This window comes from Vulpes lagopus, chromosome 1 (assembly GCF_018345385.1).
Source record: "Vulpes lagopus strain Blue_001 chromosome 1, ASM1834538v1, whole genome shotgun sequence".
Taxonomy (NCBI): Eukaryota; Metazoa; Chordata; class Mammalia; order Carnivora; family Canidae; genus Vulpes; species Vulpes lagopus.
This window is the reverse complement of record NC_054824.1, coordinates 84,828,335-84,854,198: the sequence shown is the minus strand read 5'-3', so window position 1 is coordinate 84,854,198 and position 25,864 is coordinate 84,828,335. Positions and strand designations below refer to the sequence as shown.

Here is a 25,864-nt window from a genome sequence, read left to right as displayed (position 1 = left end):
TGTCCGGAAAGTCACTTTCTAACACATCACCCCACTTCTTTTATTTTCTTTTAGGATTGCCTTCAGTCTGATTATATATATATATATATATATATATATATATATATATATATTTGTTAAATTTCTGGTCCCTCCCTGCCTATCTCTTTGAACTTCAAAATCTGCCCCTCTTCACATCCTACATTCCATTACAATTGTATAATTTCATGGAATAACCCATATTGTTTCATCTTTTCTCTCTTTCTAAACACTGTTCCTTTTGCCTGGAATGTCTTCCATTCTCTTGTTTTTATATAACACACTTCTAATTTATTTCCATAATGTGGCTGAAGTGGTTTTCTTCTTTGTCCTCCAAGCAGATATGATGATCCCCTCCTTTCTGCCATTATTGTGTTAGTATATACTTCTGCTACAACTTTCAGCAGACTTTATTATAAATATTCATTTATTTGAATGTCTTTTTGTAACTATACCAAGAGCTCCTTTAAGGTAGTAATCATGTTTTGTTTATTGCTTATGTATAGCTCTACTAGGCTCCCATTAAAGAAAAGTTGAGTAAATGGAGTCTACACAAATGGACAAATATCAGTGTCTAGTGAGTAGTATGTGATGGCAAAATTTGGTTAGATCTAAGGCAAAAGCCGCCTAGTTCCCACTAATCAATCATGGAACCTGCTCACTTTGGCACAGTTTATAATTGGGCACCTAATAGATATCTCACAGAGCTAAGACTTGGATATCCCCACAGACTTGGATTTCACCCAAATAGTGCCAGCTGGTTGCTTCAACAAACAACAGGCACCATTTTGTAGATACTTCAACAGTGACAGAAAGATAGCCATACTTGACACTCTGAACTTCTTACAATCTGGGCTAAGGATGAGATAGCCATTTAAAATATATCACTATAGTCTTTTTAACCCATTAATCTGCCTCCTAAGCCTAGTGCTAAACATCAGCCCTTTCCTAGTACCTGAAACTGGTGTCGTCTGGTACTGCTCCCACAAGAATCTTGGTGAGGTTTCATATCATTCCTCTTTGTTAATGATGTAACCTATATATCTGTATATATACAAGTATGTACATGTACATAGTCTCCTTCTCCTTTTGCTTTTTTAAACTTCAAGTTAGAAAAAAATTGTTTGTTTTTCCTGGTCCCTGTATGTGTGCTATGGAAGCATCCATCTGTCTGATGTTGTTATATTTCTCCTCAAACTGGTAAACAAATGGAAAATACTAATATATTTACCTACAGGGGAAAGAAGAAACAAATGGCCAGGTAATCATTGAGTTATCAACATCTAACTTATCTCTTAAATACAAAAATATGGTTCCTTCTGGGGAATTGAAAAGAAAAGGAATAGGCTTTCCCTCGGAATTCTGGAGACAGAGAAATTTTGTTCAATTTAGTTTATCTCTTTTTTAAGAACACTTATGAGAATCAAGAAGGGAGAACGATCCATGGATCCATGGTCACTAGGAAGCCAGGTCCCTTCAAGCCAAACCTAAATAACATAGAGATTAAATATGCATTTTTGGTTTGGAAAACTTAAACACTCTTTCAAATTTATTTCTTCAGGAAATTACATTCTAGGTTTCAAGCTGCTAACTTGCAAAACAAACTTTGGAAATGCATCTCATTTATAGGTTGGGGTAATGCTCACTCTAAAATCATATTTGGGAAGGACCAAAAGAATATAATTTGCCTGCTTAGGGAGTGGATGAACATAAGGAAGGCAAGATGAAGCAGACTTCAGCTGAAAAAAAAAATGAGTCACTTTTCTCAGTTGTACATTTTTTATTTTGGTGAGTATGTGGGAAGTGGAGAAGATGCTTGAGTAGTTTTGGTTGCTGAGAGAGTAGATGAGAGAAGCAAGTATTCAACATTGAAGAGGTTGGTTTGGTAGGATATGATGGAACTTTGAGAGACCCACCACACATAGGTGGAACCACTTGGAGCCATTTCTAGAAGAGGATTCATATTCCATCCCACTGATCTGGCCATATATATTTCTACCTCCATTTTCCACAGACTTTTCCATAGACTGTTCTCTGAACAGAACCCCTAATAGGGTGGAAAACCATTTTCACTTCAAGGCTCTGGGCTTCTTCAAGGCCATTTCTAGAAGAGGATTCATATTCCATCCCACTGATCTGGCCATATATATTTCTACCTCCATTTTCCACAGACTTTTCCATAGACTGTTCTCTGAACAGAACCCCTAATAGGGTGGAAAACCATTTTCACTTCAAGGCTCTGGGCTTCTCAATTTACGTATATCCAGAGATGGCTGCAGTGTCAGGCCACTATATATTTTAAGTTGCCAATAATTTTGTCATACTCCAGAAATGGCCAATAAATCTGGGTTGTTCTGATAAAACCAAATTTCAGCCACAGTAGAAATAAGGGCGTTTCCCTGGATTCCAGTGGAAGGTCTACAGGTTAGGCCTATGTTGGTACAAGATGACCAGAAGATAGAATAACAAAACTTTTGAGGCATTCTGTACCTACAAGCTTATATTACCTCCTAACACTAAGTGATGCTATTTTCTCGACCTGAAATACTTTCTTCTCCTTCATTCTGCCAAACCATGTTCTGCCTCCAAAAATTCTGTTGAAATATCACCTCCTTTATAAAATCATTTGAGACATTTCCTCATTCCCCATCTGGTTCCGTACTGCAATCATTATAGTAACCTCCCTAGTGATTCCTCCTCCCCCATATTGTGTATATGGATATATGTTGCATAAACATACATATACACATATATGTAGTCAGAGAACGAGAGCATATATAAGTATTTTATATGTGTACTTGTGTGTCGTCCTTTCCTATTCCTCTAGACACTGCTTCAGTGTCATTCCAGAGTTTTCGTTTTAGATTTCACAAGGCACTGTACAATATTTGCACATCTTGGGTCTGCAGTTTACCCTACTACCTTTTTGTTCAATTTCCCAGGGAAAAGTTTTCATCCTTTTTCATTATATGCCTGATGATGATAATTATCATTGAGGGATTTTACAGTTCACGTAGCTTGTTTGTTTATTTAATTTCTCTTTAGCTCCAGAAACTTTTTGTCCCAGATATTAGAATCCCAAATATATAAAACAGATAAAGGCGCTGTTGTGGCTAAAGAGAGTTTAGTGGCTCAGAGATCTGTCTGGTTACCATCCGCCTCCTTCTTCTGAAGCTCCTCTGAGGAAGCCTAGGGAGCAGAGTTTTAGAAACACTGATCTACATCCAGTTCTTCAGGGTACAGATGTTGGGAGTTGTACGGTCAAGGTCATTCAGCACGGGAAAGGCTGAGCAGAAATTCCTTCCTGTATCAGTACTACTTCTTTTAAAGGATGAAAAAGGATCATGCTCTCAATTTCTACATGTACAAATTCCTAAATATTCTAGTTTGTGATGTCAGCATTTGTGTGGTTCATCAACAGATAGGATTCTTCTACAAATGAAGAATAAAAGTTATTTTTCTCTTTTCCACCTTTTGACTCATTCATCTTATTTTTCAATTAGTCTTTTTTATCAAGACAAATTTTGAGAGAGAGTATTTTCCTCAAATATTATATGGATGTCATTCATTCATTCAACAGACATTTATGAATCATGTCCTAAGTCAGAAACTATGCGAAATATTGGAAACGCAGAAGTAATTTTTTAAAAAGAAACACTCTTCACCCTCAAGTATAATGTGGTAGACCTATGTGTGTGTCTATTTCAAAGTCTGTATTCTAAAAAGTGCTCCTAGATAATTTTAGTTGTATTTTCTTATTGCTCAGGGAAGCTTCCCATTATAAGAATAAACTAGTATTTTTCTCTCAATAGATATGAGTACCCAACTTGCCTTGGAGGCCTGGAGGTGAGTTTTGTGAATAAGAGAACATTCACAAGTATCAAGGTTTAAATACCAGAACTCTCAAGGATTTTTAAGGACAAATGTGTTAATTCATGTAAAATACTTAGAACTATACTGGCATATAGAAGCACTTAATGTTAGCTATTGTTTGTTACAGTTGATGTTTTTGATGATATTGTATTATATTAAATTAATCCTAAGTATTATCTGGTAGGAATTCTTCAAGGACGAGTTTCTGGACTTTGGGAGGTGTGTGTGTATGTGTAACATGCGTGTGTACGTGTATATATGTCTGAGCCTTAATGGACACGTAATTGATTAACTGAAAAATGAGTTATTAATGTGCTGATTTAGGTTTTGTACAGTCTGAACTCTCAATGCTCTTTAGGGCTAATATATATTGATTCTTAGAGTCTAGAACTCAGAAATAAGTCTATCTTACAGATATGCCTAATAAAATAGGAATAGAACTTTGAGCCTGCCTCATACTTAAAAGGTAAAGCAGCCCATCATTTCCAGGCAACTAGAATGTGAGCATCTCAAGATCTAGACTCAGAAATTTTGAATCTTCAAGGAACAATGCCAACATGCAGTGACAATTCTGAATTGTCCTCAGTGGTGTGGGCATTCAGAGGCTGGTGGCTGTGGTGCCCATAGACTGATGTCCTAACCAGTCAGTGGTCTTGACTTGTCTGTGTTTCCTGGGTTCAGCTTGCTTCCTGCCTGTTTTTCAAGTCGCATTCTCTAGCTTTCCCATTAATAACATGAGCTCCAATATTGCTAGTTTCTATTGCTTGCACCCCAGAATTGACTGATGTAACCCCACTCCTCAAGAAATCAGGCCCTAGCTACTATTTTTCACCTCAGGACTTTGCACATGCTGTTCCTTCTGCCTGAAATGCTTTGTTCACCCCTATTCTCTTGACTTGCTTCCTGACTTCCTTAGGTCTATGCTAGAATCTCACAAGTGTGGATCTCATCAAGAATGCTTTCTGTCCCCACTCCATGTAAAGCAGAACCTACCCTGACACTCCCCTTCTGGCCCCTTTTATACTTTTCATTTTTTCTCTCTAGGCCTTGTATCCACCCAAGGTATTAATTTATTATCTGCTCATCCCAGTGGCATGTAAACTCCCTTACTCTTAGTCACTGGTATTTTCTGACACCCAATAGAGTGCTTGGCACTTATTAGATGCTCAATAAATACTTCTTGAATGAATGAATGAATTTAAATTCTGCTCAGATGCACTAATTACAATAAGCTAGAAATGTGCTATAGCTAATATATACATTCCACCTTCCTCCATGTCTTTCTTGATTTCTGCCCCTTAATCTTGACCAGTAGCATCCTGTATATGTCTTTCTGCCTATCTGTCAGTCTCAGACATGTGATACAGTAGATTTCCTAAGAATAATGAAAGAGAAATTTGGTCCTGCCTACCACTACAAAATGCTTATTTATTTCTTCTTTTACATTTTAATTGTTTAAATATTTGGGGAGGATTTTCCTGCTGTGGTAAATTTATACTCATTAAATTGTCAAATGTGACGGTATTAGTTATTTATGTATTGTGGGTGCTGTAAGGGGAAATGCTTGCTTTTGCCACTGGCACCATCTGGCTTTGACTGATTATTGTATTTTACCTGATAGTCTTTGGACAGGACTATCAGGGTGATGAATGGGTGAGAGTGGGAGGGGCTCAAACACTGGTTAAGAAAGGATAACAAACCTGTAGCAATAAGTCAGACACTATGAGGCATTCTAAACACTGAATAAGATAGAACATCCATCGCATGTCCTATTTGCATTCCAGGTTAATCTTCAAAGAGCCAACATGGCAAAAACATTCCAAGATAAAAATAGCAAGATCTTCTAGAAAAGATTCAAGTTACAAAGAAAAAAGAAAAAATCCTTTATGGTTACTGAGTGTGCCATGACTCCACATGATTATGGTTGTAGCTGGAATTCCGTGTATATCTTTTAACAGCATCAGTGACTTATAAGTGGAGATTTTAAAAAAAAATGAACCATTTAAAGACATCCCAAGACATTCCAAGAAAAAATTTGTTTTGTAGAAATTGAAGATTAAAATATATAATGGCAAATGGCACCATGTTAGGCACTGAGTTCTGTGGTTATAAGCTGATCTTGAATCAAAAACTAGTCCCCCACTGGCATTCTCAAAGTCCAATTTTCATCAGAGGCTTTACTCCAGACAGAAATATGGTGATAACTCTGCTAGTGTAGGGTGTCTTCAGCATGCCGGGATTCATCCAAAAGTCTTGTTGAAGCAGGAAGCCTCAAGAAGCTATTATTTAATCTTTTATCTTTCTCCAGAAAAAGATATCTTTAAGGCACATGCATGGCTGGCTTTTATTATTTTGGTTTATCAATAAATCACTTACCTCTTTCATAATATCTCAATGCTGGAAGGGTTTTAGGAAGTCAACTTGTCCATGAATCCTTCACTTATTCATGAAGAAGTATGTATGTATGCATGTATGTATGTATTTATTTATTTTTAATATTTTATTTATTTATTCATGAGAGACACAGAGAGAGAGAGAGAGAGGCAGAGACACGGGCAAAGGGAGAAGCAGGCTCCATGCCGGGAGCCCAATGTGGGACTGGATCCCGGGTCTCCAGGGTCACACCCTGGGCAGAAGGCGGTGCTAAACTGCTGAGCCACCTGGGCTGCCCAAGAGGAAATATTTATTGAGTGCCTACTACAAATTAAAAGATGTATACTGAAAATATGAATCAGATATGGTTGTCCCCTCTATGGGATTCATTAATTCCTCTTCATGATATCCATATTAGGTTGGCGTTCAGCCTTTGCTGGAGTACCTGCAATATTTTGTGTGTTGCTATTCACTTATACTACTCTTCAAATGAGAGAAATTAGGTTAACCTCACTTACAAGGATAGAGAGCCCGAACCAAAAATGTGCTTACCCCTTATCATTCAAAAAGACAGATCCAGAGATCAAAGGAGAGTCCTCAAAGCTCTGATCAGTTAATTTAGTGACCTCTTTTACCTTTGTATTCTTGTCTTGGTCCTGTCAAACTTACTGACCATTATGCTCACCCAGAGATGGGAGCAAAATACTAAATTTGGATATCTGTAACCCAAGGAGTATTTTTGTTACCACAAGGAATATCCCCAGCCCTTAATGTATTCAGAACACTTTCCCTTCTTATGGAATGAAGCCTCACTAACTCAGGTTTATTTGCATAGAAAAATTAAGTTTTAGAATAAATCTACAGTATTAAAATGAAATTCTTACATTTGTAAAATGCTTAGAAACATCTCAAGAAAAACATATTTTGGCAAAAATTAAGGCATTAAGAGTTTCACAAAATGAAAAGTAAAATGGCATACAAACACATACATATACACAAACTCAAAGTATGGAATTTTAAGGATTATCAAGATTTCTACTTTGGATCTAAGGGAATAGTCAATTGTCATTTATCAGAACATTGGTTCAATAATAATTTAGAAAAATTAAACATTGGACTAACTTTTAAAGTTTAAAATACAATACTAAAACCAAAGCATATTAGATTATGCCTCTTGATAAGATTAAACCATGATTTCAGATTCTCCTAATATTCCTCACTGTCAGGGTCCAGAAACTCAGGGCCAAGGGTAAGTCAGCCTTAGATAAACAGATTGTCTGGCCTAGGCCACCAATCTGTCCAACATTTGTGACCTATAAAGATTTTTCCTGCAAGCAGCTCTGTTCATGCCAACTGTTTATGTGCACAGTGGAAACTTCCAAAACTGTCATTCCCAGGTTTGCTTTGCTTATGCAACTAATTACTATTGTGCTAGGTCATTCTTTCTTTCTTTATCTTTTTTTTTTTTCTTTTTGGGCTATGTATTGGAGCCAAGAAGGACTCAGTTAATCCATGTCTTTTGGTCAAAGACAAAAGTCAAAGAAGAAGACCTCAAAATTATAGTGTTCAAGATTTGCATAGTGTGCCTTGGTCATGTCAAAGGACTTAGAGATGGTTGCTGTAGGTGGAGATTCAGAAAGGGTATAATGAGAGAGAATAATAAGAGAGAGGGAAAGAGAGAGAGACTGAGTACATGCTTTAAATCATCCTGAAGAAATGTAAAACTATAGAAATAACCCAAGACAAAGGAGGGAAAGTTCAACAGGTATTTTAGATTAAACATAAACCCTCAGAAATAGGGATCCCTGGGTGGCGCAGTGGTTTGGCGCCTGCCTTTGGCCCAGGGCGCGATCCTGGAGACCCGGGATCAAATCCCACGTCGGGCTGCCGGTGCATGGAGCCTGCTTCTCCCTCTGCCTGTGTCTCTGCCTCTCTCTCGCTCTCTGTGACTATCATAAATAAAAAAAAAAAAAAAAAAAAAAAAAACCCTCAGAAATATTTGTAGTGCCCTAAGTAGATTGCCATTTCTTATAGAGAAAATATAATCAGGAAAAACTCTAATCACAGGAGACCTCCCCACTGGGACTCATTTGCAATATGATGCCATATTATATGTTAAAAATCCCCTTCTCATATTTTTTTTATATATTAAGTATCTTTTTCCTGGAAAATAACCAACTTGTATTTTCTGAGCCCCTACTGTGGGCCTAATTCTATGAGGACATATTGTGATGGCAAAGAGAATGTAAACCCCACAATTTGGGAGAGGAAAAAAGACTGATGTTTAAGAAATTAGTTCAAATTGAGGAATGAGGAATGGCACTCATGAATATAATGAAATAAAGCAGCCTATAACTAAAGGATACAAGTGCTATGACAGATTCTCATTGGAAGAAGGAAAGGAACATGAAAGACTTTAAGGATGGATCAAGATGAAAGAAGAGAAATGGTATTCCAGCTACATAGGATGACACAGAGCAAACTGTGGAGCTTTGAGGGGACCATCCTGAGAAAAGTGAAGAGTGTTTGATGGTAAGAATTAGGGAAGGAAATAGGTGTGCAGATGTGACCTACCAAAAAAAAAAAAAAAAATTGAGCTGTTCTGGTAAGAAATTTGTGCCATTTACATCTTTTGGCTAAAGAATTGACATGACGGAAAAGGTATTTAGGGTATGTTTGCATGTAGTATTGCCTGGGTAGATTTTTGAGGCAGGAAGGTGAGTTCAGAGCTTAGTATTTTTTCAAATATGAGTAGGGAAATGAAACCTTGGACTGGGATGTTCACAGGTGGAATTAAAATATAAAGCTGATTGTGGCCCTTTTGAGGAAAATTGACCAATTTCAGAGGTTAGGGGACATGAAGAAAAGTCTTTATCAATACATGTGGTCTGTGACTCTTCCTATTCATCACACAAGGTGACAGGTGGTATAGGTAGCATGACAAAGGAAGTCATAAAAACAGCTGGGGATCCCTGGGTGGCTCAGCGGTTCAGTGCCTGCCTTTGGCCCAGGGCGTGATCCTGGAGTCCCGGGATCGAGTCCTGCATCGGGTTCCTGGCATGAAGCCTGCTTCTCTCTTTGCCTCTCTGTTTCTCTCTCTCTTTGTCTATCATGAATAAATAAATAAAAAAAAATTTTTTTAAAGCAGCCCTTGTTTTTGGTAATTATTCTGGGTGCTTCTACAAATCTACTTGCTCCTCATTTTCAATTTCCTAGTCCTTGGATTGCTAGCTCTATTTCCCACTCTTATTTTCTGCTTCTGACCCCTTCATGTGGATTCTATCAGGCATTTCTTCTTGGCCTGATATTGAGGATTCTCCTCTACTGACCTCTCAGTCTTGCTGTCTTCTCTGGCCTTGGAGACAATTTCTAACATTGAACTTCATTACCCATTTCAAATCTACAACCCTACAAGCCATGCCAGTGCTCCTAACTTGCCTTGTGATGGGTAGAGAAATAAAATATGATTGTTAAGATTTCCAGCTTAGATAAGTAGAGTGGAAATGCTATTGGCAAAATCAATAAACTTGAGAGTTAAGAGCTGGTTTGTTAAGGAAGACCATGGTTTTGATTTCCAGCATGGGTTGTATGAATAAGGTATCCAGAAAGAAATGCTTAATTTCTTGTTAAGCAGGGGCAAGTGAGAGGAGAGGAGGAGACAGGGACAAGTGATTCAAAGGATAATTGAAAGCTTATTCATCTCCTTGGGCTTCAGTTAAGGGAGAGTTAGAAAAAGAAGAGCTGAGGGAAAGGCTTACTCTCCCTTCAGTGGCAGAAGATACTTCATTAAAAGAAAAGAAACAGGTGCACTTGGGTGGCTCAGTTGGTTAAGCATCAACCTTCAACTCAAGTCATGATCCTGGGGTTGTGGTATAGAGCCCTGCATCAGGCTCTCTGTTCAGCGGGAAGCCTGCCTTTTCCTCTCTCTCTGCCTCTCCTTCTGCTCATGCACCCGCTTTTTCTCTCTCTTTCTCTTGCAAATAAATAAAATAAAGTAAAAAAGAAAGAAGAAAGGGAAGGAAGGAAGGAAGGAAGGAAGGAAGGAAGGAAGGAAGGAAGGAAGGAAGAAACAGATGAGTTAGTAAAAAACTATCATACAAAATCAAAGAAGCCAGTAAGGAGTAAGCTCCAAAATAGAATGGTCAACATGACTAAATCAGAGTGATCAAGAAGGATGAGAATGAAGACTAGACCACTGCATGTGGGAGGACCATTGATAGCCTCCGAGTGGGCAATTTAGTAGAATGGTGAAGATGAAAGCCAGATTGTAGGGGCGTAGGAGGGGACTGAGGTGGAAGAAATACAGGCAATTGGCAGAGACCGCATACAAGAAATTTGGCACTGAATGAAGAGAGATGAGACTGTAGTAAAAGGGTGCTATTTTTTGAGCTAGGGAGAGACCTATGTTAAAGCAGAGAGAGGAAAAGAGAAGGGAAGACCAAAGGGCTAAAGCAGGAAACAAATATGACATCAATGACCAGATGGGCTCAAATTCCTAAATTTCAAGAGAGTTCCTTGTAGAGAAATATCCTTTAGAATAAAAAGGAAAAAGAAGAGGATGAGAGATTTGTTGGATTGGGATGGTGTACATTCAGAGGATCCTGTCAAAATTCCACACCCCTTCCTCTTTTTTCCTTCCCCAAAATGAAGAACTGTGGTCAGTTGCTCAGAGCAAAAAAATGAGAAACAAACACTCTCAGGGGATCTTACTAAGCAACAAGAGTGAGTTAAGCAGCATGTTTCCCAGTGGTTTTATGAATTGTCTGAATTTGCATCTCCTAGAAGATTTTTAAAATGCAGTTTTCTGGAGGAGAGATCTCATTTACAAGCTCCTCAGATGACTCTTAGGCATATGAATTCAGGAGCCAGTGCCTTATTAAGAAGTGAAGCCATCTTGAAAACATTGTGAATTTCGGAAGCTAATAAGAAGCTACAATAATCTCTCACCCTGTGGCCATTTTAATCTTCACATCCCTCAGAGTGCTTCCTGCAGTAGGTGTATTTGCATGGGAAAGAGTCAAACTCATCCCAGCAGACACTGGCAAGAGCGCTTGGCTAGGTCCATGATATCTGGGAAAGCTCTAAGGTGTATCTATAACCAACAAGAAAACCCCAATACTAATTACATACACACCTGAAGTTTAGAGGATGATGTAAACCACTTGTTTTTCCACTGAATTTCCTTTCAGTTCATTAGGAGTTTCCTTCAGGTAGACATCTGGGAGTCCCTGTCTCTCTCTGGGCTCTCTTATTTTTCTCTTTTCACTCATCCCCATTTTTAGCCCTTTGTCCCTCCACTTCCCCTAGCCTAGTTCCCCCCCAGACTTGAGGTGGGATATTAGATCTTTATAGTTCTGTGCCTGTTCTGTTCTAGAGAGTCAGCATTAGAAGCTTCAGACATTTGGTCCCTAGAGTTTTCAAAGCTGCACGGTAGATCAACTGACATTTGCTTGGTAACCTTGCCCCCTCTCTGTAGTGTAACTTTGATAAATTATTATATATTTAAGAAGTCAGTGCTTCTTAATCTTGTCTTGCTCCTCGTAAGGAGTAAGGGGGAAAGAAAAAGTGTGTGGAAGAAAGTAAAATTCAATTCTGTCACATGAGGATACCTTTAATTATTTGGAAACCATACGCCAGGAGGCCCACAACAGGAGGAGCATGGGATTCATCGCTGGAGTTCTGGGAGTTGTAGCATTATTAGTTTCCTGCTGAGCGAAGTCTTAGTCTCTCTCTCTCTGTCTCTCTGTCTCTCTCTTTCTCTCTTTTCTCTCTCTCTCTCTCACACACATACACACACACACACACACACACACACACACGAGCTATTATTTTATTTTGTTTGAAAAGTTAGGCTTAGTGTTTGAAGATTATCTTATTAATCTTTTCGTTTGGTTGGTTGGCTGATTGTGGTTTTTGTTTGGTAGAAAAAAATTTGCTATCACCTAGGGTGAGAGCATCAACACCAAATTTCCGACCTCTGAACTGGACCCTATTATCAAGAGTAAACATATCCTAAACTCATTTTACGAGTAAATTCTATATTTTTCTTTCCTTACACTGCATTCCATTTTATTTACCAACGCAGAAATGGGAGGTTTTAGTTTCTCTATTTCCTTCAAATGATATACCAATATACTTAAAACAGTATAGTAATTTCCTCCATTTTTATCTGTCCCGTGCTTCTCTTAAACACATGTAATTGATCCTTCCCAACCTCCTCCCCTGTTCTAAAATTGCTGTCTGAGGTCCTTAGTGACCTCAGCATTTCCATTTCCAAAGACCTTTTCTCAGTTTTCACTTAACATTTTCACAGCATTAGACTTTTCCAGACACCTTCTTGGGACTCTCTCTTCTCTTGGATCATTGGTTCTTCTCAATGCTTATCGAGGCTGGCTTTTACTGGATCAACTTTCTCTTCCTGTCTTCTACTTAAGATATCCCCCATAACAAGATCTTAGTTTTTCTGACCAAACTCATTCGTTAGAAATCTCATTCACCTTCCTAGCTTCAGCGATCACTTTCTTATAAAGGACTCTCAACTTTGCTTCCTGTATTAAAATGCTTCTTACTGGCTATCTTTAGTTGAATTCCTCTTCCAAAACTTTATGATTGAAACTGAATCCACCATCTTTCTCCAAAACCTGTCTTCCCCTTTGAATGCCCCCCTTTCTGTTATTTCTTCCAGCCTCAGTGTTGATTTTCTCATCTGAATTTTAAATCACATACTAACTGTAACCACCCATTTAATTCTAAGTGTATGCTGCTTTGTTACTTATTTAATTCTTTCATTTTATTTCTTGTTACCATTTAATCACTTGTTTACCTAAATGCTAAATAGTTTGAGGGCAACAATTGCATTTTCTATATCTCTACGTTCCTGATTCTAATCTAGTGTTCAATAAATTTATTGTTAAGATGTTTCAACTAAGTTGTCAATATTCCTATATACCTCTTTCATTGTTGTCACTTTTGAAAGATTAACAGATTTTGATAAAAAATAGTAGATATGAAGATTTAACTGTGGTTTAGACCACCATCTTGAGACAAAAATGGCAGCTAGTAAGTTTACTTGTACGAGAATTTCTGTAACATTATTAAAAATGGATTCTTTTTTTTTAAAAGACTTTTATGAATTTATTTTTAGAGAGAGAGAGAGCATGTGTGCACGGGGGAAGTGGGGAAGGCCAGAGAGAGAGGGAGAGAAAATCTCAAGCGGACTCTGCTGCTGAGTGTGGAGCCCCATGTGGGACTTGATCTCATGACTCAGAGATCACGATATGAGCTGAAATCAAGTCAGTTGCTTAACCAAGTAAATCACCCAGGCGCCCCAAACAGTGGATTCTGTATAATTTTGTACATGTTCACACTAAAGGTGTCCTGCTATTCATAACTCTGATAGAGGGAAGCTACAGGTCAAAACATTTATGAGGCAAGCTGAAGAGGCTAGAGTTAGTTTAAGCGGACAGACAAATGAGAGGTCAGGCTGAACTAAAAATTGGAGACTGGACTTCTACACCTCATTTGAAAAACTACAGACGTCAGGGTTTCTGCAATTTTTTTTTTTCTCGACCAAATTATAGGATAGTTTTTCCAATGTCAAAGGCAGCTAAGGAAGGTTTGAGAAATAGTTTCTGCTCTTACTTTGTGTTTTGTGCCATCAGTTTACCAAGAGTAACCTCTACCTTAAACTCCTATTTCTCTGAGGAGTAGGTTTATAGATTCTTGGAATGAATGAGCTGGAAAAGATTTGACCATCTAATTAAAATTCCTTGTTTAAGATATGCAACCTCTGGGTCTTATCTCTGAAGCCTCAACTTAGTACCAGTCCTAGAGTTTGGGTAATTCAATACAAATGAAAATATTGCTGTTATATTAAAAACAACATTTTTAATTTTAAATGTTGTTTGTGTTTAATGGATTTTTTTATGAAAAAGTAGACCACTCCTCACTTTTCAGGTACTTAACATTTGAATTGAAAAAATTACTCCTAAAGAGTATTTCCAAAAAATATATGTAACGATAGTAGGAAGGAAATATTTCTCCCTCTCTTGTCCACTTCTCGTTCTACCCCAAATCTACTGTATATAAGGATTTATGCATTGCTTCTATGATAATTCTGCTATTGTTAAGGTTGGAACACTCAGCTTAGGTGTCTCTTATTGGTTTTAAGTTTTCTGCTCTGTTGTAAAATAGCCTGTATTTCAAGTTTTCCATTGTTTTCACTTTAATTTTTCAGTTGGCCACTATCTGTATACAATAGAATTGGAGCTCAGAGAAAAGTACCAAGTGATTAAAATACTGACTGTTATATTAATTTTTAGTATGATTGTAAGCAAATCACATACTTGTCCACTCAGCCACCTACATAGAATAAAATAGCAAATTATACAAGTTTATCTTAAAAGTTCTTCTCTGGAGAAAAAGACTTAGGAAATACAAACTCTCTCTTTATTGAAGAGCTCAGCTCTGCCCAGGATGATCTGAGGAAATGGTGAGCAAACCCAATACTACTTCAGCACACCTCTCTCACAGTCTTTTTTTAAAAGCCCTATTTTATTTGAACACTGTGTTCCTGAGTCAAAAGAGTACTTCAGCAAAATCTGCCTTCCTGGGGGCAAAGCAATCTCACACAGTCACACTCTCAGAAAGGCAGATACTGCTGAACATTGACTGGACAAAGATGTTGTGTGTTTTTCTTCTTTTTTTTCCTCCAGCAAAAATTACTCAAATTGCTTGAGAAAAAGACACAATATGATGTTTATCCCTGTTTACAGATGTTTAACCAGTGCCCCTTCAAAGGGTCATGTGCCTACAAACAGCATCGTAGTAATTATATCCATTGCTGCAAAGAACAGATGTGTAAATTGGTAGTTTCTTGGGGGAAAATAATACCAAGTCCACTTTCCAGAAATGTACACAGTGCAGTGCAGCTGTAACATTCTGTATGGAGGTCTCTTTAGTGTCTAAAATGGAATGTGCCTGCATTTAAAAGTATGAAAGTTCAGTGGGGCATCTAGCAGGGAAGTCCAGGGGCACCCAAAAAATAATTCAGATTGTTTGGTGTGTTTAAAAATTCCTAGTGCTATTGAACAAATTTCCATATCCAGAGTAAGCAATAACAAACCTTTGATTCTAAGGTTTTCAGGCAAGAAATGTGTATTGACTAGAAAGTGGTATTAGGAAACCTCTGTGCATTTAAGATATAAAAACCAGGTTTCAGTGAGACCAGATTGCATCAAGGTAATCATACTTTTGACACGTGAACACCAGAATATTCCTAAACTCATCACTGCAGGGGTTGGCAAGGACTGGGGGTGCTGAGATCCTCCCCTGAAAACTAGAATTCAATAATTCCTTATTTTAAAAGCCTATGTTACCTTGGAACATAGGCTTGGAAATTCAAGAAGAATTTTATGAAATGTTTTCTACTAATGAATTTACTGTATTGAAAACTGGCTTTCCAAAAGAAAGAAAAAAAATAAAACTGGCTTTCCCTGAGGATGGTATATTTATATAAATACATGGAAATCAGTGAGACCCCTAAAGATTAAAACAAAATACTAACCAAACAAGTTAAGCTTATTGTTTTGGAAGAGTTTCTTGAACAGGTCTGTTATCGCAGATATGGATATCACTATAAGCTTTACTATCTTCTTTCTATATAAATTCTCCTCCTCTTAAACTGTGTCAAATTCAGTGTGTTGAATGTTATACAGGGATTCAGTGTGTGCCTAAAGGATGCGATTTCTCCTGGACCCAGGCTATCTGTACCTTCACATGTACTTTGCAGAAGATCAATATGTATCTTATAATTTAGTAAATGTGCTAAAACATTTTTAGTTAATTTGCATTTACATTACAAACTATAATACGCAATGACGTTATGCCTGACTTGGGAATTTAGCTTCTGGGGCAGAAGCATGATCTTCTTTTTTCAAGCTATGCTTTTCTGCATTCATGATTCCATACAAACTATCCAGCAGCACCAAACCATGGTTCTATGATTGAAACGTAACAGAGGAACAATCTAGTATGCTAGTGTGGCTCAGGCCCAGAATAGGATTGTAAAGAGACTGGCCATTGCCTTAGGCCAAAGCATGCCTTTTGACACTAATGATCTAATTCAGTTATCTACTTGGTTCCAAATTCAGCCTTCTCATTCTCTGTGGCCTTGGGGACTCAAACAAAACCACAGGAGGTGATAAGGGCTAGCCCCAGCGCTGTTACTGACCTCCACTGACCGACCTGCAGGCCTCGGTTCCCCCGGAGGTGAAATGACATGGTTTGATGACCTCTTCTAGGCTTCATGTCTGTGTTCAGTGTGTCTGCACATACTGGAATTTAGAATAGGCATTCTTGGTCCTATGTGCTGGTTAGTGCCATTTGTCTCTAAAATCAGGAGGCAATGGGGGCAGGAATAGAAAATTCTTACTGTTGTTTAATACAGACATATTCAGTAAAATCAAGGAGGCTATTTCCAAACTGGAGTGTGGGTCAGATTACCGCCCTTATTGTGGTCTATGCCCACACAAGGACTTACTAAAATGCATTTCAGGTGCTCTACAGCTAGCTTTACACCAAACTCCCTCAGTGAGCACCATAGGAGGTGGGGCCATGCATCTGATTTATAAGCAGTCCTGGTGGTAAACATGTATGCTGAGTTTTGGAAACTCCTAATCTTGATGAAAGAGCACTTTTTCTGCTAATCTGAGATTTTTGGGGAGCAAAATCATTTAATTTACCCTAAACCTCAATTTTGTAATAACGGAAATATTATCAGGGTGCCCGGGTGGCTGGCAGTTGAGTGTCCGATTCTTGGTTTCCATTCAAGTTTTGATCTGCTGGTGCAGGACAGAGCCTGGTATGCACACCCCACCCTGCCCCACCGCGGGTAATCTGCACTCAGCAGGGAGTATGCGTCAGATTCTTCTCTCCCTCCCTTCCCCTCTGCCCCTCTGGGCTCACCGGCATGCTCTCTCTCAAATATAATCTTGAAAAAAAAAAAAAAAGGAAACATTATCTGTCTCTCCCAATTTCCCAGAAAGTAACAGTGCTTGTGTCTTAGTGTAACAGCCTTTTAGAAAACAGCTTCTTAGAAAAGCAAGCAATTTCCTAGTTACAAATGGATTATATTTCAAAAACACAATGTTAAACCTGAAACTTTTAAAACACTTTCTCCACAGAAATAACATAAAATAGTCTTAAGACTTCTGGACCTATCTATAAAATTCAGGTTAAGCCAAATGTAGCTCCAATTCTGTACATTTGTAGTGGAAGCACAGGAGAAAACAATGTTACTGGGTTTTGGAAGGTAATAGAACCAGTTCTTGATTGTTGTGCCCAAGATTGTTAATCGAGAAACCACCAAGGAGCCGACACCGATGCAAGCACACGAGGGTTTATTAGCAAGCTCGAGCTTGGGTCCAAGTATACCCCACTGTGTGGGGACTTGGACCCCGAAGTGGGTTACAGCTGGGTTTTTTATAGGCTGGTCTAGGGGATTTTCAGAAGGGGTGGAGGAATTTCTCAGGTTCTGTTTACATTCTGATATGGGGCTTTCAAGGGCATTGATATCTGTTCTCATTCTAATATGGGAATTTCTACCACGGGTGTGGGCTCTGTTGTCTTTCTGATATGGGATTCTCTGCCCAGGGCAATTCTGAGCTCTGTTGTCTTTCTGATATGGGATTCTCTGCCAAGGACATTGAGGACATTCTGCAGTTTTTTTTCCCTGGTAAAGTTCAGCTCCTATTCACAGGGGCCTAAGATGGCTGTACTTGTGCTAATGCTAAACTTTAGGTGGGATGGCCTTAATTTTTCTTGGCCTCCACATTGATATCTAATTTCATTTGAAAAAAAAAAAAGAAAGAAAGAAAGAACCATACACCAACTTCCCTTTTTTGGTAAGGTGTTTTACTACCTCCTCCAACAGTAGTGGGAATGAAAACTATAGCAAGATTCTTGTTTATTAGGCAACTTTGGGTCATAATGGCATTCTCTCTCTCTCATTCTCTCTTTTTTTTTTTTTTTTTTAAGAGAGGGAGTGAGGGGTAGAGGTGTGGGGTGGGGGGGTGGGGAGAGAATCTTAGGCAGGCTTCGAGCCCAGAACCCAGCCTACACACTGGGCTTGACCTCACAACCCTGAGATACTGACCTGAGCTGTCAGAAGCTTAACCAACTGAGCCACCCAGGCACCCCCATAATGAGATTTTCTTGAGGAATGAAAAAGAAGGGTGCTCGAAAGGAAATTTTCAGTGCTGTCTGGGCAAAAGAGGAAATACCACGGGGTGGGGGTGGGGGGGTAAAGTCAGGGTAGAGAGAAAACAGAGAAAAAGAGGATTAAAGAGGAGATGAGTAGTTTATGTGAGCATGTGATGACGTGCAATGTAGGAGACTTGAGTTACTTAGGTCTAAGGAGAAAAACTTACTGGGCCTCTGTTTCCCCACCCCAGACCCAAGAAAGGAACACTGGGTAAGAGATTTTGTCAATTACCTATATTTACCACCAGATGGCAAAATTGATCCAAGGTCTCTAGGGTCCTCGTCAGTTTGGGGGTGGGGTGGATTATGTGGCATTATTGTGGCAATTCAATTATTTGCTCCACAAATATTGAGTGCCCACTGTGTCCTATCAACTATGCTAGAACTGAGGTTGACATGGCCAGAGTCCTTACCCCCAGTGAACTTACAGTTGGGGTGGGGAGTTAACCAAGCACAAGAGTGGCCCCAGAATGTTTTTTTTTTTTTTAATTTTTATTTATTTATGATAGTCACAGAGAGACAGAGAGAGAGAGAGAGAGAGAGAGAGAGAGAGGCAGAGGGAGAAGCAGCCTCCATGCACCGGGAGCCTGATGTGGGATTCGATCCAGGGTCTCCAGGATCGCGCCCTGGGCCAAAGGCAGGCGCCAAACCGCTGCGCCACCCAGGGATCCCTGTTCTCCTTTTTCTTTCCTTTCCTACAAGGACGCAGACCAGGGGGATGAACACACCTCTCACATTCGGGTAACGCTGTGGACATTGGACAGAAAAATAAACTACATTACATACGACTTCAGATTCAGGAGCCCCCCCCATCCTTAGGGCACCCCCAGACTTTTTAAAAAATCATGGAAAAAAATAAAAATAAAAAAAATCATGCAATTTCGGGGATCCCTGGGTTGCTCAGCGGTTAGCGCCGCCTTCAGCCCAGGGCGTGCCCCTAGAGACTCGGGATCGAGTCCCGCGTGGGGCTCCCTGCATGGAGCCTGCTCCTCCCTCCTCCCTCTGCCTGTGTCTCTGCCTCTCTCCCTCTCTCGCTCGCTCTTTCTCTGTCTCATGCATAAATAAAATCTTTAAAAAATATATAAAAATCATGCAATTCAAAGAACTGGCAGGAATCGTGGGAGTTCGTGGAACAGCACGGCGGGGAGGGTGTAAGCAAACTTTCTTGTTTTGCCTCAGAAAAGCTGGCTGTGCCTGGGCTCTCCGCGCTCCGTTTCTGCGGGCGCGGACCAGCGCCTGGTGCCCCTTCCCCAGCTCAGCCTGTCCCCCGCGCCCTCCCCCTGCACTTGGACCCGGGTCGCCTCCTCCGCGCCCCAGAGCCCCAGGCGTTACCTCCGGCCTCTCTTCGGGGTGACCTCATCCCTTTGTTTCTCCGCGGCTGCCGGCCCCGCCCCCGCCCCCGCCCCCTGCCTAATTCCGGGCGGGTTTGCGGGCGTGGTGGGCGGGGCCTACAGCGTTTTGCGGGCGCGGTGGGCGGGGCCGCGGGCGCAGTGGGCGGGGCCTAGTTCTTGGTGGACGGGCCGCGGGCGCGGTGGGCGTGGCCTAGTTCGCGGTGGACGGGGCCGCGGGCGCGGTGGGCGTGGCCTAGTTCGCGGTGGACGGGGCCGCGGGCGCGGTGGGCGGGGCCGGCCGCGGAGCGCCCCGCCCCCTCCGACGCGCCCCCTCGGGGGAGGCTCCCCGCTGGCCGCTGCACCGCGGCGGCTGTTGCGACCTCCGCGACCTCCTGCTCGGGCGCTCCTCGCTGCTCTCGGTGGCCCGGAGAACAAAAGCCCCGGGCCTGGCCGCGGCGGAGGAGCAGCTCGGGGCGCCGCGCGGGCTCGCCCCCTCGCCCCCGGGTGTTCGGTTGGCCTGCACCCCCTGCTCGCGGGAATCAGCAGCAGCCTCCCGGCGGGGCCTCGTCAAGGTTACTCAAGGTTACCCACTCAGCCGGGGGGAAGGACGGCAGGGAAAGCTGGGTCGTTGTAGCCCCGCCCAGCTTTCCTCGCCTGGAGGCTGCAAAATGCACATTAGCATTCCTTGGGCTGCGCGCGCCTGCTTCTCCAGCCCCAGAAGCGGAGGAAGGTGTCTGTTTGTCAGCAGGAAAAGACCTCTGGGAACTAACCAGTAATGCCTTGTCATTGGAGTATAACAGAGGTGGGAAAACCAGCCAGGTCAGGGCCAGGGACAATGATCCCTCATTATTTAAAAAAGAAAGAGAAGGGGGGAGGGGGAGAAAGGAAGGGAAAAGAAAAGAAAGAAAAAGCAATTTCCTAGGCTGCTTCATCTGAGCTTTCCATTTCCCACGATGAAGTGCAGGCTCCTTAGGCAGTTGGGGGAAGGAAGGGAACTGAAACGGGAGGGAGGAGGTGAGAGGACTTCTGCAGGTGTGGTCGCATTTCGACTCCGTGTGAGATTTTTCTCTTAACCTGGAAACGCATGGAACCAGCATGCATTCGTTCATTCATTCCATAATATTGTTAAAAATGGTTAAGGAAGTCAGCTTAGATGTTACAGACTTTAGCACTGCATGAAACCAGCGGTCTCAGGTCTCAGGGGTCCCATGGAAGTTCAAAGTGGAGTGAAAGGCTTTTTAGGATAAAGAAGGAGGAACAAGAAAATAATAAATGTAGAGCTCAGGGTTGACTTGACATTTGGGGGATGGGTTAACTGGATATACTGTGTTTCTGATCAATTGGAGCATTCATAGGGGCATGAAAACTTAACTTTTCAGTTTGCTGACATGGTGTCAGGGGCAAGGGCACCTCCATCTTGGGCCTAGGAATTTACTTCAAAAATATGTGTTGGACATTGAGCACTTAACTCTGTGATGGGCTTTGCCTCTGGCTGTAAGTGACCTCAGGTCCACGTGAGAGGATAGCTGCAAGCAAGAGGAGGGGAGAGCTAAGGTGTGGCCCTATAGCTAGGCTAGGGTCTGGATGGGCCTAGTGTACCAGACTGTGAAGGGACCTGGAGAGGAGAAGAGCTGCAGAAGACCAGCGACACTCGGAAATGATGAGGGTAGGAAGCTGATGGGACTTGGAACTTTCTCTCTCTTTCTCTGACCTCTTTTTCTTGCTTCAATAGGTTAAAACCAACTGTGGCAGAGAATGAGTGATTGCATCTCCCATTTGTTTATTTTTAGCGGTCTTGGATTTTACCCCCCAACTAAGACAGTAAATTTCATTCAGATTTTCCATGCAGGTGAACAATGAGGCTTCAAAAATTATAAAGTAAGGTGTTCCCTTTAGAAGAGCTTCACTCTTTCATGTAAAGGCTTTTGGGAAGGTGGAGAAGAAATAGCTTTTTGCTGGTTGACGAGTGATAGATACGGTCCTGCATTCTGAAAGGGTTGGAATGAGGTGCCTCAAGGAAGGTGGTGTCCACTTTCCTGATGAGGTGGGTCCTTACTAGATCATCGAAGCCTATAAGCAAAGTCATCCTGAACTGTGCTGACTCAAGAGTCTGTACATGAGAGGCTAGTCAGTGGACAAATTCCATGCTCCCTTGGTTTGGTGAGGAAATTGGCACATTTGAGAATGATCTTAATCTCATGAATGTTCAATGTATAGAACTAACTTTAGAAGGTAAGTGACTGTGTGGGGGAGACCCTGTGCATTCCAAGTAGTAGGACTGGATGACAGTCAACTTCTCTGAGGCTTTCTTTTCTACAGAAATAGGAAAATAGAACATACATATATATACACACATATTTATATATGTTTATATATATATGTATGTATATATTTGCACACAACTAGGACACTGGTACTTAGAATATTTGAGTCCTGAATCTCCTAGTCAACGCCCTTCATGTACAGACACAGAAATGGAGGCGCAGGGAAGTGAAGGGACTTCCATGGAGTTACAAGGTTGGGATGTATCATTTATAGCCCTGGTCTCCTGACTGCTAGGCCATGGTTTCTGCTACTTCCCCTGCAGCTCCTTATTTCTCTGTGCTTTGTAAGAAGAGAAGCACCTCTGAAATTTAAAAAAAAAAAAAAACATGTATTTTTTAATTTGTTTATTTTTTTACCTATTTATTATTCATGAGAGACACAGAGAGAGAGAGGCAGAGACACAGGCAGAGGGAGAAGCAGGCCCCATGCAGGGAGCTGGACGCGGGACTTGATCCTGGGCCCCCAGGATCACACCCTGGACCCAAGGCAGGTGCTAAACCGCTGGGCCACCAGGGCTGCCCAAAAAACATCTTTTTAAAAAAGATTTTATTTCTTTATTCGTGGCAGACAGAAAGAGGGAGAGAGGCAGAGACATGGGCAGAGGGAGAAGCAGCAGGGAGCCTGATGTGGGACTCGATCCCGGGTCTCCAGGGATTCTAAACCACCGAGCCATCCAGGGATCCCCTGAAATTATACTTTGGTGTGAAGAAATATTCAAAAGAACTGTGGATTTCCTGGGACGGGTGTGTTTGGTCTGGGTGTTGTAAGCTGGTACTTGTCACATGGTCATGTGCAGAAGATTTGTGAAAACGCAGACCCTGATTAGTAGATCTGGGGCAGGGCGAGAGTGCATCGCCACCCAGCTCTTGGCGGTTCAGATACTGCTGGTCCGAGTGCTGAGCAGCAGAATTGTCAACAGCATTTCCTCCCTGTCTTTTCTTTCTCACTGATGGAACAGCCCTGGGGATTTAAGGAGCCCTTTTTTTCCCCTGTTACCAGGTCACTGTGTTCCCTCAACTCATCTAGATGCCTTTCACTTCCTTGTCCTCACTCCGACCTGAGACTGTTAGAAACAGTCCCTGGAGACATGTATCTTGAGCTGGAGGGTGTGATCTTTTGTCTAGTGACTTAGCACCATCTAACTTGATTCCACAAAAGCTTTCGCACATAAGCAACTTACTCAACTCTGATGGTTATAAAAAAAAGTCTTTTTTTTCTCTCCCACAAGTGTCCTCCCAGCTGCAGCTCATTTCTCTCCTTCTGGGAGTGCAGCTGTTATGCTGCTAGCTAACAGGCAGGGCCCTTCCCCTGGGGCTCAGCAATTTTCTGTGCATTTTCCCACCACTCCTGCCTTGCATTTCTTCTCAAGCTGTGTGAGATACCCGGATTCAGCCCTGAGTATCTTTGTGCATCGGTTGAGGTGTGCAGGCAGCTAAGGGACAACCCAGAAACCCTTCCAAGGTAGGCAGGCTTAGTGCCTGCCACTCGGTCCTCAGTTCTCTGAAGCCTGCCTGCCCCAGAAGAGCCTCTGCCTTTGCTCTCTTAAGTTGCTCTGTGAGCTCACTTTGAATCCTCCTTGTTATTTCCTCACCTGTAAAAATAATAAGTCTCCTCACTAAAAATAATAGCATCTACCTCATACAGCTGTTATGGTCTTTTTCCACGTAAAATACTGCGCTCAGTGCCTGGCACAAAGTGATCAATAAATGTTAGCCTGGGAAAGGCTCCTGACCCAATTCCAGTGTGGGGGGTGGCACTTCCCTGTACCAATAACAATTCTCCAGACACCAGCTGAGTGCCGTACAATTCAACTCAATTCTGACACCTTTTATTTGGAGATAGTATCAGTTCCACAGTAAAGGGCTCAGTCCCCCTAAAAATTGCCTTTCACTTCAGACACCAGTGGTAAGCCCAGGGTTGATACCTGTACTTCTGACTGGCTGCCTGTAGTCAGAGGTTCCCATCATCCCCTCCTACGGTTAAATGCATTTGCTAGAGCGACTTCCAGAACTCTGGAAAATGGTTGATTCACCAGATCCCTGTTTTATTATAAAAAGGTATAAGTCAGGAGCAGCCAGGCGGAAGAGATGCACTGGACAAGGTGTGGGGAAAGGGTGCAGGGCTCCATGCCCCTTCCCACTAAGCTTCTCTCCCCAAACCCCCATACATTCAGCAGCTGGGATGCTCTTGAAACTGATCTTTTGTGTCTTCATGGAGGCTTCATTACTTAAGCCAAGTTGATCAAATCATTGGCCATTGGTAATGGATTCAACCTCCAGTTCCCACTTCTCCCCAGAGGTCAGGGGGTTGGAACTGAAAGTTTCAACCCTCCAATCACTTGGTGGTTCTCCAGGCAACCAGCCCCACCTCTAGGTGCTCTCCCAAAGTCACCTCATTAACATAACAAGACACCTTTATTGCAATCTTTACAGGGAATTCGAAGGGTTTTAAGAACTCTGTGCCAGAAATGGGGACAAAGACCAAATACGTATTTCTTAATAAAAGTCACAGTATCACAGTCTCTACTAATAAGACAAGATTCCTGCCCTCAAAGATCTTATAAAATAATGGAGTTGGGAAATAAGTACACCAATAACTGGAATGCAAAAAAAAATTAACAAAAGTACAGCAAGGATGCTGTGAGAGCTTAATGTAAAGATAACCTCTGCCCCAGAGATTGGCAAATTACAGTCTATGGGCTATGAGTGGGTTTTTTTTTTTCCCCTGCATTTCTAAGTGGTTGACAGAAAGTCAGAAGAGTAATGCTATTTTGTGACACTTAAAAAGTGCGTGCAATACAACTTTCAGTGTTCATAAAGTTTCATTGGAACACAGCCATGCTCATTCATTTACGTACCAGCTATAGTTTTTTTTACACTACAATGACAGAGTTGAGGAGTTGTGACAGACACTACAGAACTCAGTAAATTAAAAAAAAAAAAAAATTACTTTCTGGCCCTTTACAGAAAAAATTTCCTGAGCCCTGAACTGTTCATTTAGGGTGATGCAAGAAAACTCCTGCCAAGCAGGTAAGGATTGGGATGAGTCAGGAAGGGCAGGCGGGGTTTCAGCAGACACAGGACAGAGAAATGTTTGAGAGGTCCACATCCTAGATGAAGTCAGAGAACTTGGGGAGTGAGGTGCGTGTTCAGTGAGCAGCGTGTCAATTACTTGGCTGAAGTAAAGGGTGTGCGACACAAAGACGCTGGAAGGGCAGGCTGGGCCCATTCCGTGAATTTCTCAAATGCTACAACAATGCATAGCTTTCAAGTGTGAAAAGCAATGGGAATATGTTGTGTTTTGGGAGGGGCAGAGGGAAGTTTGTGGTGGTGGAAGTAGACAAATTATAAAACCATAATTCTGTTTTCATTTAATCTGATAAACTGTGTAGCAGACAATGGAAGGCAGGCCAATCATGAGAGTGTCTATAGTTTTAGCTTTCAGGGAATAATAATAATAAGGGAAATAAGGGAATAATGCTCCAAGGTGGAATTTCAGACTTTTGGCAACAGGAGAATCTTTAAGTTTTCCCTGCACACCCCCTCCACTACCACTGCTAGCCACCCCCATTATTACCTTAATTCTCCACAGTGATTTAACTATATGTTCTTTATTCTTGGGTTGCTTGTATGCCATGGCACAGCAGACTGATGTACCTACCCAGAGGCTGCAAAGGTACCAGG

General features: G+C 41.4%; 1 protein-coding gene across 2 annotated transcripts in view; it reads left to right on the top strand.

Moving 5' to 3' along the window:
- The window catches only part of GAP43 (growth associated protein 43), a 102,112-nt gene that overhangs the window by 14,780 nt on the left and 61,468 nt on the right, over positions 1–25,864 (top strand). The window contains exon 1 of one of the 2 annotated variants that reach the window (XM_041768405.1): positions 20,438–20,658. The exons of the other annotated variant lie outside the window; for it this stretch is intronic. Within the exon in view, the coding sequence (XP_041624339.1) occupies positions 20,632–20,658 (27 nt within the window). The 5' untranslated portion in view covers positions 20,438–20,631. Of the gene's footprint in view, positions 1–20,437; positions 20,659–25,864 lie in introns of those variants that run through there. 2 annotated transcript variants of the gene reach the window in all.